Raw genomic sequence first — 18,674 nt, 5'->3', positions numbered from 1 at the left:
CCATGTAATGTAAACATTCTCCCCCTATTTGATAAACAGTTGCAGATTTAAAAATCTTGCCTGCTCTGTAGTTGGTTGATTGTGTCTGTGAGTCTGTCCCATGCGGTGTGTATTGAGTTGGTTTATAGAAATGCAAGTGGTCACTTTTCAGCACTGCCCTCCCCTGCAGCTGTCGCTGGTGTGCGTGAGACGGATAATAAGACATTCTTGTTGGTGAAAGAAGAGAAGAGGTACATGGACGCCCAGCTCTACTGCCAAGGAAGAGGAGGGACGCTGAGCATGCCCAAAGATGAGAGCACCAATAGCCTCATTGCTTCTTACATCAGCCAAGCTGGCCTTAGCCGAGTTTTCATTGGCATCAATGACCTTGAGAAGGAGGGCAGTTTTGTGTTTTCGGACAGATCCCCTATGCAGACCTTCAACAAGTGGAGCAGCGGTGAACCAAATAATGCTTATGACGAGGAGGACTGTGTGGAAATGATAGCCTCTGGGGGGTGGAATGATGTTGCCTGTCATATTACAATGAATTTTGTTTGTGAATTTGACAAAGAAAATGTGTAATATTCATTCTTTCATTCTCCTTACTTTGTACCTGAACTTACCATCAATGTTTTGCAGCCCAAATATGATCCTGATCAGTGCTCCATTTTTTTTGAGTCCTTTTTGTGAAATTTAGTACCATGTTCAGGAGGTACTAACTTTCAAGTGATCTTCTTCATGGTGGTCTGGACAAATATCCCAGAACATCCTCAATTATGCTTTAGCGCCAAAGTTTGTCAGCCACCAAGAAGAACAGTATTTGTTGTGTACGTAGTGTTAATTTTGTGTACATCCATGATACTAAAAACACTATCTGTGTGTGTGTGTGTGTGTGTGTGAGAGAGAGAGAGAGAGAGAGAGAGAGAGACAAAGAAATATGCACACTGAACAAGATCCAGGTGCAGCATGTCTCACCATTTTGGAGTGTACATGTGTGTCTTTTGGTGCACTATAACATTGGTTTACTTTGCTCACGTTTGGCACTGCTGTGCTATATTCTGAAAGATCAGTTTTGGGTTATCCAAGCAGTACTTCTGTTTGCATAGTGGAGAAGTGTGTCATGTGGGTGGCCTGTTGTGTGAAGTGTGCATGACATGTTGACACCCAATCACAAGGTTATTCAATGCAGCTAGTACAGTATTTCTCCCTTTAAAAATGAGAGAGAGAGAAAGTTACATGACTGGAGTGTTGGTAGGAAGGACTTATTTCATAGTTGCATACATGTGGCAGTTGGCTGGAAAGCCAGCGAGCAGCCACTGGATATTGTGCTCAGTATTGTGCTGGGACTTGGGAGATCCAGGTTCTAGTCCGCACTGACCCATGAAAAGTACTGGTCTTGGGTGACCTACTTCACTTTTATTATGAAGCTAAAAGTGGGGAAGAGAAGAGCCATGTGTCCCATCTTTTGCTCCTTGGACAAATGTATTTAGCAAGTAATAAAATGAAGGAAACATGCTCACTTTTCCAACAGCCAGAGAGGAATAACTTTGGGGATCACCTATCATCTGTAGCACAGTGGCTCAGCATAATCTGTTGGGAAGGTCTCCTTGTCAAGCCCCATTGAAATGAAGATCCCTGTTTTATTTCAAGAGGGCTTTGACGGAAGAACTTCTTGATGGATTATATGTCAAAGGAAAAAAAAGGCCAAAATTCTGACAGGAGTTGGCACATGTAAACATGAAATACATTAACAGCAGTAACACTGAGGGATTAATTAATGATCTTTTTAAAATGTCAAGGAATACTGGTCCTTCTATCTACTCCAAAGCCTGCCTTAATTACACTTCATTGATAAACCATTATAGTGATATTTTTAGTATATGATATTACTTATTGTACAGCTGTAAATATAATATGGGTATTTCAAATATCAGTATTTACCCTTTAGAAGGGAAGATCAGAATTAACATACATGATTTGCATGATTGTAAAGAAATATGACCATAATCTAATGCAGAGTTAAACATACATAAACTACTTTAAATCAGCAGGCTTTAAATTGCTTAACTCTGAATTAGATTATGACTTATTGGCCTTTGGACAGGTGATATACTTTGGATCCTTTGTTGAGATTAATGGAGATGTACAACTACAGTGGAGAGTTAAGTGTAGATTTTAGGATTTTATTTTTGAAGACATATCTCTGGTTTCTCTTTTAAAAAAATAATTGATATTGTTAATATTAAGTGCTCGCAATGGAGTGTAATTTTTATGCTGTTTCATAAATATAAAATGTCTTACAGAGAACATGTATCACTTTCTGTACAATAACAGTCTATTTTCTCAGGTCTTCCATTACACTTAAGAACAACTGTCTGCAAATGTGGGTATGGTATACAGAACAAAATTGCCTAAAATGGATTTAACTGATCATAATTTGGGAACAGAAATGGAAAATGAAATCCAACATTATTTACAGAAAGCATCAATCCAATTTCCTGGTTTTCTTATGTATTCTTAGTTTTAGATGGGGTCTTAGCATTGTATTGTTGTTTGATGACCAAAACAATTTATTAATTTCCTCCAGTTTGAACTGATGACCTGTTCAGGCTTAAAGCCATCTCAGGAGCCCAGTCCTACCATGAATTACACATGAATCCACTGTAATCAAGAGGATAAACAACCAGATGTCAAATGGCTACCCTGATTTTATTGCATATTTGCAAGCTGCTGCTGTTAGATAAAAATTAAAGCAGTCTCTTCACTGTATTATGAAATGGAAAATGTCTTTGCTATCCACTAACAGAAAAAAAATAGTTTAAAGTTTGTCCTCCAGTTTTCCAGCCTAGATACTGTATAGAGATGAATAGAAATGAAAAATCTCTCTACAAGTATTAAATGGAAGCAAGTTGACTTAATCAATTTAATGAATATTATCCATTTATTCCCCTTGAGGATGAGGCTAGTAGTTATTACACCTGTAGGTTGTCCATTTATGAAGTTCTCAGTTTCAGTTATGATTACTGCGATCTTAATCCTATAAGAGTTGATCCAACTGATGTCTCTTCTAGTCCAGTTACATATCAAAGAGGTGCACAGGAAGTTGATGAAATTAACACTGAATTTACATATTATTTTCCACTTCATGTACATAAACAAATCCACCCTAAGTCAGATACAGATCCTAGTCCTATGCATGGGGCAGCAATTTGACTGACTTGTCAAGACTGCTAGTGCTACAGTTAAACACAGATAAGTATATTAATATGGGTGAACTGTAAGATTCAGTCTGGTATGGTAATACAAGTTAAACATAGCTCACTGTCTGCTTAACATCTGGAATAAGCCTAATGCATGGCTTCCCCACAAAGAGTTATTGGCTCATATCTCCCCAGGAGTACAGACAGCAGTTCACAATCACAACCAAAACGTTTCTAGTCTTGCCTATGCATAAGCTGTTTTAATAAGTTGTTTAATAAATATAAAAGATTTCAATATTTGCTGTAGCCATTATTTACTTCCATTTTAGGCTCACTTTGCAATGTTGCTGGCTAGCATGCTTCTTTGTAAATCTTTTTATTTGTACAGGCATCCCATAAGTTTTGTGACCAAGCTATGCCTACATTTATTAGCAAACTGTCTTTCACAAGGTCACAGAAAGTTTAAGTCCTTTCCCAGGGAGGTTTGTGGCTTTAAAGCTTTGTGCTTTTTTTTTTGCCTGGGATAAGAAAATAAAATTGGGGCATGTAAAAAATAGTGACTGGTGCTGAATCCCAGAGCTTGGAAAAGTTAGCTTTTTGTGGCTTACAACTCCCAGAATCCTCCAGCCAGCTTGGCCTTTGAGTATGTTGGATAGAGTAGATGATCTGGGAATTGTAGTTCCCAAAATCCAAGCTCTTCCCATGATGTTCTGTGGATAAATTCGTACACTTGAATAATTCTAACTCAGGGGTAGGCAACCTTTTTGAGCCGGGGGCCGGGTTGCTGTCCCTCAGGCGACTGGGGGGCCGAAGCTGGGGGTGGAGCTTCAACCCTCTGGCGCGGGGCCACATGCCAGGGGTGGAGCTTCCACCCTCCGGGGTGGGGCAGTGTGCCGGGGGTGGAGCTTCCACCCTCTGGGGCGGGGCCGCATGCCGGGGGCGGAGCTTCCACCCTCCGGGGGCGAGGCCTCCCCATCTTTGCTGGCCCCTGATGGGGCCCCAGGCCCCGTCAGAGACCGACAAAAAAGCTGGGGGGGCCGCCAGCGCTGGAGGGCCCCCTGGAGGGCCCCCTGCCGCCCTTGGAGCCCTCCTGGAGGGCCCCAGAGACGGCGAAGGGCCTCCCAGAGGCTCCCTGCCACCCTCGGAACCCTCCTGGAGGGCTCCGGAGACGGCAGCGGGCCTCCTAGAGGCCCGCCGCCGCTGCCGCTGCTGCTGCCCGTCACGGCTTTTCGCCGCTCTGGGCGCCACCATTTTGGGCGGCAAAATGGAGGTGCCCATAGCCCCAGAGGCCGCTATGGGTGCCGCCATTTTTTCGCCCAAAATGGCGGCAACGTCTCACACGACCTCGCCGCCATTTTGCTGCCCAAAATGGCGGCGCCCAGAGTGGCGAAAAGCCGTGATGGGCGGCCGCCGCCGCGGCGGCAACAGCAACAACAGCAGCCAGGGGCTGGTCACCCGGCCTCCGCGGGCCGCATCCGGCCCGCGAGCCGGAGGTTGCCGACCCCTGTTCTAACTCATACACATACTTAATTGGTATTAATTCTTACTGAAGAAACCTATTTCCTTTTAAGTTAGAGGTGGACATCATGCTGCCTTCTAAATCTTCTTGCACTGCAAGTAGCCGGAGTCCTAGAGAGCATAGCATAGGTTAAAAAATGCTGGGAACGACAGTATAACAAGAGCTGAGGAGCTGTCTGCTTCCTACTCTTGCTTTAACTAAATGTAAAAACACACAAAGTGCAACATTAAACTTATCTACATTAATTTTAATGGCACATCATAGATGTGCTTTGTCAAAGTAACATTCCAGTGGGTTATGGCAAACACTGAGGAATATGACAAAAGGGGTATGACTTAAAACTGCCATTTGGTTAATTTTCTGCTCATATCATAGAGGACATAACACATTGCATTGTGTATTCAATATTTGTTTCTTTACTATGACACTACACAATGACCTCTCTGTTGAAATTATGAAAGTGCACCAGGTAAAACTTAATACATATTCTTCCAATAAGCTTCCAATTAGCACATGAATGCAAACGAATAACTAATTTACAGCACTGCAGTTATTAAGGGATTTTGTATGTATCATTTTTTGCTCTCAGAAATAAAGTGTTCCAGCGTCTGAAATTACTGCATCATTTTATGTTTAAGAAAATAAACCGTTTTATCTCAACACATTTCTTGCAAACTTTTTTCCCTTGGTGTAAAAGCAATAACATCTTGCCACTAATTCCCATACTTTAACATTACTAGAATTTAAAGAGAATTATAGAGGTGTCCTGGGATTTGAGCTTTCCAACATATACATTTTTAGCCTCTGGGATATAGGGTGACTACACAAATTTATTTGGATAAATTAATGGAAGGACGGTTTCCAGATTTCTTCCCAATTTTGGTATGCTCCCCTACACCAGAAGCCTCCCAGTTCCCATCCCATTTCATTCATGAATGTCTCTTGACCTTCTGGAGAAGGTTTTTCGTGAGGGTTCAATTAGCTGGGGGAGCAGTGGATAGGAAGTGTTCCTTCTGTCAATTTAAAGATAGCTTTGGATCTGAGGGCTTCTCCAGATGGCCAACAGTCCTGGTAAATGCTGGGCTATTATGTTCCTGGGTTGTACACCTCGCAGTGGTTGTTCCCATCCCTGTATCCCATCATACTGGTGTTGTGGCCTTTTTGCCTTGCTTACTTGAGGAATAGTGTGGGTCACATTCCTCCCTGGAAATGCAGATGAAATACCAAAATGTAGGAAAGTTCATATTCCCCTTTCAACACATCATCAGTGGGACTACCCAGGAATTACAGGAGGCACTGAGATAATAAAGATGGGTTGGGACTTTAATGTATTATTATTTTTATTAGTAGTAGTTTTATCTCTGCCTGTACTGGAAAATCTCAGAAGAGGAGAAGGAAAAAAACACTTCCTGCCCTGGGTTTAAAAAGTTGTAGCTTTTCACAAATATTAGACAAAGATAGGACACACAGTCAGGTCTCCATATCTAGGGATTCTGCATGCATGGATTCCACCATCCATGGCTTGAAAATATATTGATTTTTGGTCTTGATTTAGCCATTTTATATAATTGATACCATTTCAATACACCACTGTATATCTTAGGATTTGAGCATCCATGGATTTTGGTATTTATAAGGGGGTCCTGGAACCAAACTCCAACATATACCAAGGGCCAACTGTATTATGTTTGAATGTTGAACACCCTCTGGATACCTACAGGTACTACGCCCACCAAATCATGAGGCTTTTGCCCAGTCTGGATGAGCTCTAAGGCCATATGACAGGAACTACAATTGAGATAAACACATTGCCCACACCATGGACTGGAAGCCTTGTCTGAAAAGCAATTGCCTGGATAGCTTCAATGATATCTCAACCAAGGAAGGAAACCATGGCTTGGATTATAGGCATCCATAGACACACGAAAAATGCACATTCCTCAAGATCGGGAGCAAGGTGAGTTGAACTAATACACTTTCACTTTCTAAAAAAAAGAGTTCCATGGCCCATCCTTGCTACTTTTGTTTGTATCCTTTCATAAGATGAGACTATATCAGACCCAAGCCCTATCTGTTTACAGAATTGCCAACGAGTCTTTCCAATAGCCCACATAGGTATTTTATAGGTAGTAATCTACACTTTAAATTGTGCCTCAAAGCAAACTAGTAGCTATACTCTCAAACAGTCCAGATTTGGCAGGGAGTTGATCCATCCATCCAGACAGGGAAAATGAAAAAGTCACTGGATTTTGTTCCTGGCCTTTCTGATTTATTTATTTGTACCTGTACATGATGCCCCCCCCCTTCCTGAGGTTAAATTAAAGCGTTTTAATACTTTAGAACCATAGAATCCTAGGAGATTATTGCACCCAGGAAGAGACGCAGGATCTAAAAGACAAAAACTGATGTTATCGCATTTACCTCTGTCTGGACTGTAGGCAGCCTGTATCCACTTGGGCAGCCCACCTGCAACCCAGACTTCTCCAATAGCTTTTTCAAGAATGGAAAAATCTCATTCTTTGAAAAAGCTGCAGGAGAAGTCCAGGGTGCAGACAGGCTGCCCAAGTGGATATGGGCTGCCTACAGCCTGGGCATGGGTAAAAGTGCTAACACTAATTTTCGTCATTTAGATCCCGTGTCTCCCCTGCTGGGATTCCTGGGTGCAATAATCTCTTTAGGCTGTATCCACACTTCAGAAATAATCCGGTTTGATACCACTTTAACTGCCATGACTCAATGCTATGGAATTCTGGAAATGGTAGTTTGTTGTTGCACCAAAGCAAAGCTCATATGTTGTAACCAAAGAACCACTGGAAGAATCAACCACATGAGAGAGAGAGGTGTCAATGTTATATTAACTCACCAGAGCGACTATTAAGTACTGATATTCGTAGGATGGCCATTTTTCTTTTTAAAGTTCCCTTTCATAGGAAATGTAGAAGATGGTTTTCCAGCATGTCTCCACAACAACTAATATACAGTTGACCCTCCTTACCCATGGATTATTTATCCACAGATTCAACCATCCCAGGATTGAAAATATATATATTAAAAAATCCAAAATTGTTACCATTTTATATAAGGAATACCATTTTATTATGCCATTGCATATAATGGGACTTGATCATCCATGGATTTTGGTATCCATGGGGAGTCCTGGAACCAAACCCCAGTGGATATCAAGAGCCCACTGTACATGAAAATGAGATGCAGGTATATAGTGGTGGACACCAACTGAGTCTCTGCAGCCCGTGGCTATATCCCAATGTATCTGCACTATGTGCCCCTGTGAATTAATATGGGACTGCTCGCCTCAGGCTTCAAACCATTAAGGTTGTCACCCTGAGTCACCCATCACACATGCTATGGACATGTCTACATTTCTACAATGTGAAGCAGCCCTGACTATTGCAAGAAAGATGCATTCTGACTCCGCCATTCCTAACTTGGTGTCCTCCAGCCGTGTTGCTGTGCTTCTGGGAATTGTATTGACATAAAATTTGAGGGCACCAGGTTGGGGAAGGCCTATCTAAGTAGTTTAAGGTGTAGTTTAATAATCTCCATGTTACCATGCTGCCCTCTAGTGCTAGACTCTAAGGAAACAAGCAGCTCTGCAACTGCTTTACTGCAAGTGCTGGGCTTGAACACTGAGAGTGACTGCTTTGGAATGTATTATCAGTAGTATCAGCGCTATGGTTTCTATTTCTGTTTTATTTGCATTTGTGTGTGTGTGTGTGTGTGTGTGTGAATACTTGCACACATCAAGTATCACAGTATATGCTTTATTTTGTATACTTCAGCCAGAATCCTTTTGGGCAGTTACGAATGCGCAACCTAGAGTTATGCACTTGGGATTGTTTTGTATTAACTCTTCCTATGTAACCTCTAGTTTAGTTTAGGGGCTACATAAGGATTATGGGAGTCCCCCAATCTCCACTTACCAGGAATCAGCATCAACAGTGGTCTGTTCCTCTGCTAATAAGGAAGCAGAAGACCAAGAATCCCACTCCCTGGGTGAGTAATCTCCAGCACAAGGGGGAATTGTGATGGGGATCTTACTTCTTCCTGTTACCCCAGAGATCAGCCATGGAAGGGGTATGATCTTCAGTCACCAGCTTCCCAATCAACAGAGGAGTAGATCCCCATCCATTGCAGAGGCTGCTTCCCATAAGTGAAAATGGGGTGTCGGGGTCAGGATGGGATTAATTGTATAACAGCACAACTATGGTCTTTATATATGTGCAAATCCCCAACAGGATTTTGACTATCAGTTCAATTGAAAAACTTATATATCTGAAATAACCCTAAAAGAATATGGTCTGAATTTTCTTTTAACCCTGACTAGAGTAGACCCATTGGCTCCATTAGATTTATGTCTGTGTTGACTCACCATTAAACAATTGGTTTAATGAGTCAAGACGAGGCTAATGAACAGGACGCCAGCTTGTTTTTGCCACCTTCCCGTCTCATACCGTGCTATGGCTCTTGTGTTTTGAGCTAGGGCTAAACAAATAGAAATGTATGAAGCCATGCCTCCCTCATCATAGAGAAAAGAATATTGTAAAAATATTGTCGGATGAACTTTGATGCACTGTTAAGCAAGCATTTCAAGAGGGACCTTCACCCACTTCCTTAGGCATTCTGTCAGAAAATAAAAATGGCAGCACTTTTTACAGCCTGGGGGTGGGGAAGAGCATTAAAAAAGGCTTGAGAGGTTTATGGTGGTCTGAGAGATTAATCTGCCAACTTTGCTTTCTAGCAGGGTTCATGTGTTCTTAAGAGTCAAAAAATCTAAACTGTTTGCCAAGATTTTGTTTCCACAAAAAATGCCACTTGTTAATTTTCACCTGTAATACCCTTGTTAAAGAAGAGGCAAGGACCTTGCGAAGGAAAAGAAGTGGCAACTTTAAAAAGGCTTTCCTATCTCAGGCATTACTTTAGGGAAACTATGGCCTGTTACAGACTGCCAAAATAAAGCTGCTTCGGACCTCTTTGGAGGTATGCTATTTAAATAATGCATGGGTCCTAAGAGTCCGGAGGTCGCGCCAAAGCCACACTCCATTCCTAAGCACTGGAGTGCAGCTTTGGTGAAGCGTCCAGATTCTTAGGATGCATGCATCATTTAAACAGCATACCTCCAAAGAGACCCGAAGCAGCTTTATTTTGGCAGTCTGTAACAGGCCTAAGCCTGCAATGCTACATATATTTACTAGGAAATAAGGTCCATTGAGGATAGTGGGGCTTACCTCTGTGTAAATATGTGTAGGGTTACACTGCAAACTAACCTATGCGGCTCAGCCATTTAAGAGGCAAATATGTGAGGTTTATATGCAAAATAAAGCACGTGGATATTGTAAGTGTTTCCTGTGGTGAATGTTTATTTCAGAAGAATTCTGCCCTGGGCACTGAGCTGAAGATGGCGCCAAGCTGAAGATGATGCTGGTGTTCAGTATACTATTCTGAGAAAGCTAGGGCTGATAACTATAAGCAGTAAGTGTCTATTATTTTCCCAGCATTTTCAGTTTGCTTGGTTACTTTGAGCAAAAGTAATCTTCCATCAATTAGCTTAGAAATATTGGTTGCAGTTCTATATCATGGTCTACCCTGCATAACTTCACAAATGCTTAACTGTGTAGCAGAGATGCTGTGTGAAGATGTATTTCAGGGCAGCAGCAAAAGTGTCTTGATGTGCATTGGGCTCTACCATTGCAAGTTGGAAGTCCCTAGCTGTTGCCTGGATGTGCATTAGTACCATTGTACAATGGCCCCGATGTGCAATGGTCATTCCACAGGCTCCTCTATGTAGTAGTGTCATGGTAGCCCCTTGCTGAGTACAAACATTGTGGAACTGCTTACTTCTATTTCCAGTAGGAGTAATCCACTTACCTAGATCTAAATCCCACACTGAAGTACAGTCTTTTCCCCCCTAATTTCCAGTTTGATGTCAGCAATGCCTATATTTACTTAGAAACAGCATTACTAAACACTACAACAACTACAAATACTATGTGTACTATGAAAAATAAAGAAAAATGGATGAGGGTGGGGAAGGAATAGGTCTGAAGAATCTCTTCACCCAAGGCATTTTCCGCCAGGCAGAGTTTGGAAAAACTCCATTTTGATCTACAGTTCCCTAAATTCCAGGATTCTGAGAGTTGTATGCCAAAAAAGAACATTTTTCAAGTTCTGGGCCTGGCCCAATTTGTGTCTTCCACAGAAGGACATATCTGCATATTATATTACAAGGTTTGGTCAAAGAGGTTTGAGACTGCTGCATTACCCAGTAGTATTGCCAGGTGAAACACAAGACAGGGCTCCTGTATGTTGCATTAGTGAACAGAAGCAGGAATCTCATCAGGTGTTGCTTTTCGAGCAAGCTGCACCTGTGAAATTTCTTCTCTCTGTGTGTGCACACATGTACACTTTCAAGTCATCTGTTGATTTATGGCAACCATATCAATTTCATAGGCTTTTCTTAGACAAGGAATAATCAGAGCTAGTTTTGCCAGGTCCTTCCTCTGAAATATAGCCTACAGTACCAGCTATTCATTGGTGGTCTTCTGCACAGCCATAAAAGTACAGGTGCCCTGCTCTGTTTTTCATCTGGCAACCCTAGCCTAACAATGTGGGAATGGGAAAACAGAACTCTAAAATGTCAGGGTGCAGTAAGCAAAGTTGTGGGTTAATTTATCTTCAGAAAGAATAAAAATATATCTTGTCTTCTTCTGTCCTCTCTGCTGAGCATCTCTCAGGGTGGAGGACAGTTCAGCACTGAGTCACTGGTCGTGAGATGATGAGTGGTGTATACGCATGAGTGCATGTACCATTAAAGTTCATTCCCACTGGCAGGTACTAATTTGGTGACTCATATGAGCTGCCTCTCTTGCAAGGCATTTGTGTTTGAAGTATTCTGAAGTGGTACAGAAATTCAGTCTGAGCTGTTTGATCCGCATGTGATTTAGCACTTAGACTGCAGCCACTGCATGACAGATATGTGTGTGGCAATGCAGACATTCAGAATGAGAATGCTTTGAGGCTGAAGAAGCTCTGCATAAATGTGGAAAGAGGAGCCAAAAAGAATCCCAGTTGTTTTCTTTAAAATAATATTTCTCTCTGTGTGTGTCTGTGCAATCCTACCACCCACATTTTTGAACCTGTCCAGCCCACTTTTTGTCCTCCAGTGACTTGCTGTTATTGTGTGCCTTCGAGTAGTTTCCAACTTATGATGACCCTAAGGTGAACCTATCACATGGTTTTCTGCAACTGAGAGAATGTGACATGCCCAAGGACACTCAGTGGGTTTCCATAGCTGAACTGGGATTCGAATGCTGGACTCCAGAGTCGTAGTCCAGTGTTCAAGCCAGTACATTGTGCTGGCTTCTACTCGGGGGGGGGGGGGGCTACACAGTGTAATAACACCCACAAATAGGTTTAAAAACCATTTCTGGAAATCTTGGGGTTCCTTTGACCTACAGATACCTCCCTCTTGTGTGTGGATGGTGACAATTTGGCTTCATAAGGACTGGTGCTGTCACTGTTAATATATATGATTTGCCCCTGTTATGTCCCTCCAGAGGATCTGTTGGAGCACAGTATTACATATGCATGGCTTATTACCAAGAGTCTAATAAAAGAAATTAAAGGCAAACACTCAGTAGGAAAAGGAAGTATTTTAAAACCCCATTCTTATGCAGCATTAAATATAATGCATTATTATGCATAGGTGTCTCCTTCAAAAGAAGAATTAAAAAGGAATCCAATATGATAAGCTGTTTAGTTTAACCATTTTTCATTTAAAACAGGCAGTGGAGGATATAATTGGCTTGCTATTTGCTTCATCCAATGGTAGGGTTTTGTTTTGTTTTTACCTCCAATAGCTCTTAGCCAGGTTCTGATGGAATTTTGTATGTCCTCATCATCTTGTTTTATTTCTGTATTGCTCATGTGCCATTCATTTTATGGCACATTTGAACAGACAAAAGTATAACTGCATTTGTCTAACCAGAGCTCTTGAATTTTTGTTCTCAGTCCATGAAATTCCTCAACACAATCACCTTCACTTTCATAAAGCACCCACCACTTAGAAGGAACATGAAAGTTTTTTTTTAAAAATAGCATTTTAGTTGCTCATCCCATGAACAAATAAGCCAGCCATCTTACCTCTTCCGGCTAGAATTTAGGATCTAAGATGCTCCCGGATGTTATCATACCTAAATCGTCACCAATCTAGGGGGGATGCCACCGACCTGAGGCATCCTAGGTTGAAGCCTTGCTCAGCCGGCTAATTTTTTAAGTTGGAAGCTCCCTGACTTCAAAATAGTACTGGCTGAGCGAGGTTTCGACCTGGGATGCATCCAGGTGGCATCATCCCGCGTAGATAGGTGGTGATTTAGGTATGATAACATCCGGGGGCATCCCAAATCCTGAATTTAAGCCAGAAGAGGTAAGCCAATTTATTCGTTCATGGGATTAGCTTCTTAGACAAAACTTGAATGGGTAAAGAAGAGCTCTTATATAGCTCAGCTGTAAACAAGGCCTTTTGTGGCTGGAGATTCAAGTTCATCCATATTGTCATAAGGGGCTTGGAGAGCACTTGAGGAGCTTGGAAAAATTACTTACTAAACTACAGCTTTCCAGATTCCCAGGCAGCATGGCTAGTCATTATGCTGGCTGGGGAACTAAATGAACTGTAGTCCAAAAAATAACTTTTCTAAGCTTTGTATACATGAGCCTTTCCTTGATGCAACCATTTGTCATTTTTTGTTGACAAATAGTTGAAGGTAATTTGCTTTCTTTATACCTTTTCCTACAAATTTTAATCACTTGAGCTTAACTTGTTCCAAGAGTTCTGAAAATGTGTTCCCAGGACATCAGTAATGGTGGGCAAACTTCCCAGAAAAAGTTTGGCCACCACCAAAAATTGCACCACAGACACTTTGCTCCCTCCCACTACTAAGGCATCCCTCCCACCACCTGTGGACCAAATTATTTTGGTATATGAAGTCGAAAATCCCACAAACACTTATCCCTGGAAGTAAAAATGCAACAAAATTAAAACTAAACAACAAGAATTTGCTTGTTCTGTTACAGCATCTAAGCTCATTCATTTGAGGTGACTTTTTCATTGTACTAATGTTGGGGTCAGTTTGGTCATTTTCAGAAATGTGCAGCTGTGCAAAGGTACGCTGAGTGTGTTATCAAGCACACACTTTTATTTGTTATTTGTTATTTTTATTTGTATCCAGATTTGGCCCTGCAGCTTTCAGTGAATCCAAGGTTCATTTAATATTAAAGACATTGATTGAGGCCAACCAAGTAGTCAAACCAACCATATAAATTTCTGTTATCTATAAGTAAATGTGACATGTGAGGCTTACAAGAATGGAATAGAGAACTAAATATCCAGTTCTGACTAATCAATGGGTGTTGGTTTTAGCATCTATAACTAATATGGCTATAGCTCTCCAACTACATCTTATACAGCAGAAATGGCTCTTTCTGGTATTATGCTCACCAAAATGTCTAGTCAAGAAAGGGCTTTCTAAATCAGTAAATTGTTGGTGATACGATACTGCCAATGCTTCCTTAATTCATATGTTTTGGGAGGAAATTATCCCATGAGTAAATTGGATTTTGTGCATGTCCTTTTGAATTATTTACCTGTTTCTTGGAAATTAACAAATGGCCAACAGAAGTGGATTTTTCACACCCTTTTGATTGCTAGAAGATTAACACTGTATTTCATTAATGGAAATATAATTCTTCTCCACCATTCAATGGATAGAAAATCTAACAACACTTGAAAGAATGCTGAATCAACAAAATTTACAACTGGACATATATTTGGACCTTTGTTCAACTTTTATAGAAACATAAGACTGAATGTGGTTATTTTTCCTCCTTTCACATGTACATTTTCCTACTTTTGTTATACAGGTACTAGAACATTATTGTGTATCTAACAACAACAACAACAACAACAACAACAATGATGATGCATGCATGCACTTGTTCATACAGGTTGATACTGTGATACAGGCTTGATATTTGGAATGAGCATATCTCCTAGAACATATTTTGGGATCTTTTGTAATCTATTACAGTTGCTAGCACATGAAGGGAGGTAGAAACAGTCTCTGAAAGGAGAAAGTCTGAAACTGATGGCTAATTAAAAGAATTTGTCTGTGCAGCAAGCAAACTGTTTAGAACTATTTCTTTCTTAACTTCCTTGTCATCTATATTGAATTTCTGCAAATCCTCTGTGGTCACTATTTTTTTCCTTAATGCTCAACATGAAGCCTGCCTTGTCACTTCTTTGTTTTTCTTTAGCAATTGTTAAAAGCCTCTGATATAATATATAATGTTCTTGAAATTTAGTCTGTATTGGCAGGACCACTAGAAATGTGCGGATCTGTATTTGTCAACATAAAAACTGCATCAGAACAGGTCAAACACAGGTGCCATTAGTAAAGCATGCCCTTGATTTCAAACAGGATGAGAAGCCTTGCCAAACTATGGACCTTATCACACGGGAGGGAAGTGCCCAAATCCTCTGCATAAACAGGATTTAAATCCGGGGAATATCCTGCAAAAGCAGGATTGTTTTCAGACAACATTGGGCAAATTGAGCATTAAGGCAACATTAACCCATGCAGAAAGAAAGCAAAATCGGCTACTTTTTACTTTCAGGATTTTCCCGATAGTAAAAAGCGACCAATTCTGCCCACTTTCTGCACAGGTTAATGTCAGGTTAATGCTCATTTAGCCCAACATGCCTGAAAACAATCCCAATTTTTTGAGATTTTCCCGGGATATAAACCCCGTTTATCTACGGGATTTGGGCAATTTGCTTCCCGTGTGATAAGGTCCTATATCATAAGGAGATAATTTATTATAAATACAAAAATGTAGCAATACTGCCTCCTGTGCAAAATTGGGGTATGTGGAAAAGTGAGGGATATTGGGGAAAGTTTTGGACCACAAGGTTTACCATTTTTTGGAATGTGTTTGTGTGTGTAACCTTCCAAGGTCGCTGGCAACCAGGAGGGAAACTCTCTTTAACTCCAGACAGAAGCTTCTTCTGTTGTGTCTGTAATAGCCCTCTCCTCCCACAACTTCATAAAATACTTTTGTTCAATTTATTCATTTATTTTTAGCATGGCATCTATCTTATTCTCATTTGTAGCCTTGATATCTTTAAAGAGGGGATTTTTTTTTCTTGATGACAAAATCCATATTTTAAATCCTTTACTCCCAATAGGGCAAACTTGTCACAATTAAAGTCTCTTCATTCTTCCACTCATGGAGAAATAGTTTCTTCTGACTTGTCAGCTGCTGTTAGTTGGGTTAAAATGTGTTTAGGTCAAACAAATCATTTTTATCTGCAGCTATTTGTACAAACCTGGTTTATACTAATGACATATTTGTATGTCTTTTTTGTTAACACAAATCAAGCAAACCATGGATAACTGGTGTAGTATAATACATTTATGCCTGTCAAGCTGCTCCAGTTTATGATATTTTGTTTTGGATTTATGTAGTTTCTCCTGCTCTTTACTGATTAAAAAAAAACCCTTTAAATCTACAGTATTATTTTTCTTGCTTTCCTGAGTTTTTTTGTTTTGCTGGATTACTTTTGAAGACAGTTTGTACTCTTGCCTTGTTGTCATGAACTGGTCAGTTCTATCTCCTCCATTTCTTGGCCTTTGGCAAAACTAGCAAGGCCTCTTCCTTTTCTGAATTTTATTGCTCTTTGCAAGAAAAGACTGGCTGCATGGTTGGAGGCTATGGACTTTTTGCCACGCCAGCTTTGGGACCTTGGGAAATGCCTGGCCTCTGGAGCCAAGCCTGGCAGTGTGCATTAACAAAAAACAATGTGAAATAGCAGGGCTGAGTTTCATTTTTCAGCAGATGGGGTAAGGTGGGGATATATTCGCTTACAAAATAATAGGGTTCTTTCCAAGGCTGGGCCATGCTACAAGGGAAAGATAACTCTGTGGTTGCTGTGTTCATGATAAGAGATGCCATTTCAAGCATGGTTCCAGGAACAAAGTTTGTGCAGCCAAAGACCAATGTACAAATATCTGTACCAAAATGTGTCACAAATGCTGTTCATCTTGGAATGGATTAGGTTGATTTCAGATGTGCTCTTTGAATCAAAATATTAATGAACTACGTGAGTGAAAAGTGAAGATTTAATAAGAACTTTTTAAATGGAAAAAACTGACTATTCTGTCTTCGTATTTGTTTGAGTAAGAAGAGTGGGGTGGATATTTGGAGAGAGGAAGATGTTTTACAGAATCAACAAAGCTTAATGATTGTCTAGTGGTTTTGCAATGCGCTTATTTTAGATTGCGGATTGTGAACCAACCCCTTTAAAACATTGATCTGTTCATGCTGCAGATTCTTCAGAGTTGCTGAAAGACAAAACTAGCAAAAAAGTAAGCTTAATTGATTTCAATCTATTTTTTTCCTGAAATGTTATGAAATAAAATGTTATGGGAAAGATATTTTAAACTGAACTGTTAAGAATATGCATCAGATTTTACATATTCTTCCCTGCTTTGAGACTAATTATGAAAATATCCTATTTAATAATTTCAAAGAATTTTCTTTCCAGTTTCATTACGTCTCAAAAAATTACATTGCTATGTATAGCATTAGCTTCCACTGCCAAAATATTACTGTTTGTACTAATGTCTGGGTTGTACAATTAAAGGATTACTTGGAATTTTAGGAAGATACCTGAGTTAGTCAAGATATGAGAGGGCCTGAACAGACAGGCCAAAATAAAGCTGCTTTCGGTCACTTTGGAGGTATACTGTTTAAATGACACACATATTTTAAGAGGCCAGAAGCTGCGCCAAAGCTGCACTCCAGTCCTTAGGACTGGACTGTGGCTGTGGTGCGGCTTCCAGCTTCTTAGGACACATGCAGCATTTAAACAGCATACCCCCAAAGTGACCCAAAGCAGCTTTATTTTGGCCTGTCTGTTCAGGCCCAGAGTATATGTGTGACCATACTGCACTTGGATTTTGGATTGGGATGAAAGTGTCTCTTCTCAGGTTTGTCGTGAGTGTAACAGCCAAAGATGGTTTTGTAGGAGGATGGTTGTTGTTCAGTAAAGTCCGCTCAAGTTGACTCCCACTTAGAGCGACCTTTTCCTAGGGATTTCTTGACAAGATTTCTTCAGAGGAGGTTTGCCATTGCCTTCCTCTGAGGCTGAGAATGTGTGACTGGTCCAAGGCCACCCAGCATATTTTTGGGTGGCGGAACAGAGATTTCACCCCCGCTCTCTCAGAATTATAGGCTAACACTCAGAGTACACCATATTTGTGCTTGTTGTTTCGTACTTCTAAAGTTCATGTATCTGGTAAGTTCTTTTAAAGTTCAGTGAACTAATTAAGCAGGCAACTGAAAATTGGAATCAACTGTTTATATAATGGAAAAAAGTAAGCAGTGGGTTCCTAGAAGAATCAATGTTAGAACCACTGCTGTTTAAGCATTTGTAAATTACTTGGATTGACTATAGAGTAAATGAGGAGGTAGCTAATTTGCAGAGGGCGCATATTTTATTTGAGATATTGGAGTTTATCGCACCGCTAAAAAAACCCCGGCTGCCCTCTCCTGAGTCGAATTCTAATTCGGGAGGCAGACAAGTTCTATCCCACGTAATTCACTGCTGAATCCGCCGGCCAAATGCAGCCCAGGTCCCAGGCATGCTCAGAAAGCCACTTTTCAAAGTTGAGAGTTTACCGACTTTGAAAAGTGGCTTTCTGAGGGCTCTTGGGATCGGGCTGTATTCAGCTGGTGAATTTGGCAGCAAATTATGTGTGATAGAACCTGGCTGTCTCCGGAATTAGCTCAGGAGAAGAAAGCCAGGTTTTTTAGCAGTGCGATATGCTCCATTGAGTCCTCAGATATCTGTGATTGTTATGCACCTTCAAGTCAGTTCCACACAGGCCCATAGCTAGGAC

At 40.8% G+C, this 18,674-nt stretch overlaps 1 protein-coding gene across 2 annotated transcripts in view; it reads left to right on the top strand.

Annotated features, from left to right (window-relative positions):
• LOC149311416 (collectin-11) overlaps positions 1 to 5,344 on the top strand; it is a 30,080-nt gene extending 24,736 nt beyond the window's left edge. The window contains exon 7 of one of the 2 annotated variants that reach the window (XM_089531016.1): positions 170 to 5,344. In XM_089531016.1, the coding sequence (XP_089387142.1) occupies positions 170 to 561 (392 nt within the window). In that variant the 3' untranslated portion in view covers positions 562 to 5,344. Of the gene's footprint in view, positions 1 to 151 lie in introns of both variants that reach the window. The other variant, XM_089531015.1, reaches the window with a different exon arrangement.
• The last annotated feature ends 13,330 nt before the right edge of the window (positions 5,345 to 18,674 follow it).

This window comes from Sceloporus occidentalis, unplaced genomic scaffold, assembly GCF_023333645.1.
Source record: "Sceloporus occidentalis isolate IW3139 unplaced genomic scaffold, rSceOcc1.0.p SCAF_6, whole genome shotgun sequence".
Taxonomy (NCBI): Eukaryota; Metazoa; Chordata; class Lepidosauria; order Squamata; family Phrynosomatidae; genus Sceloporus; species Sceloporus occidentalis.
The sequence above is the reverse complement of the archived record's forward strand: the minus strand, read 5'-3'. Positions and strand labels throughout refer to the sequence as shown.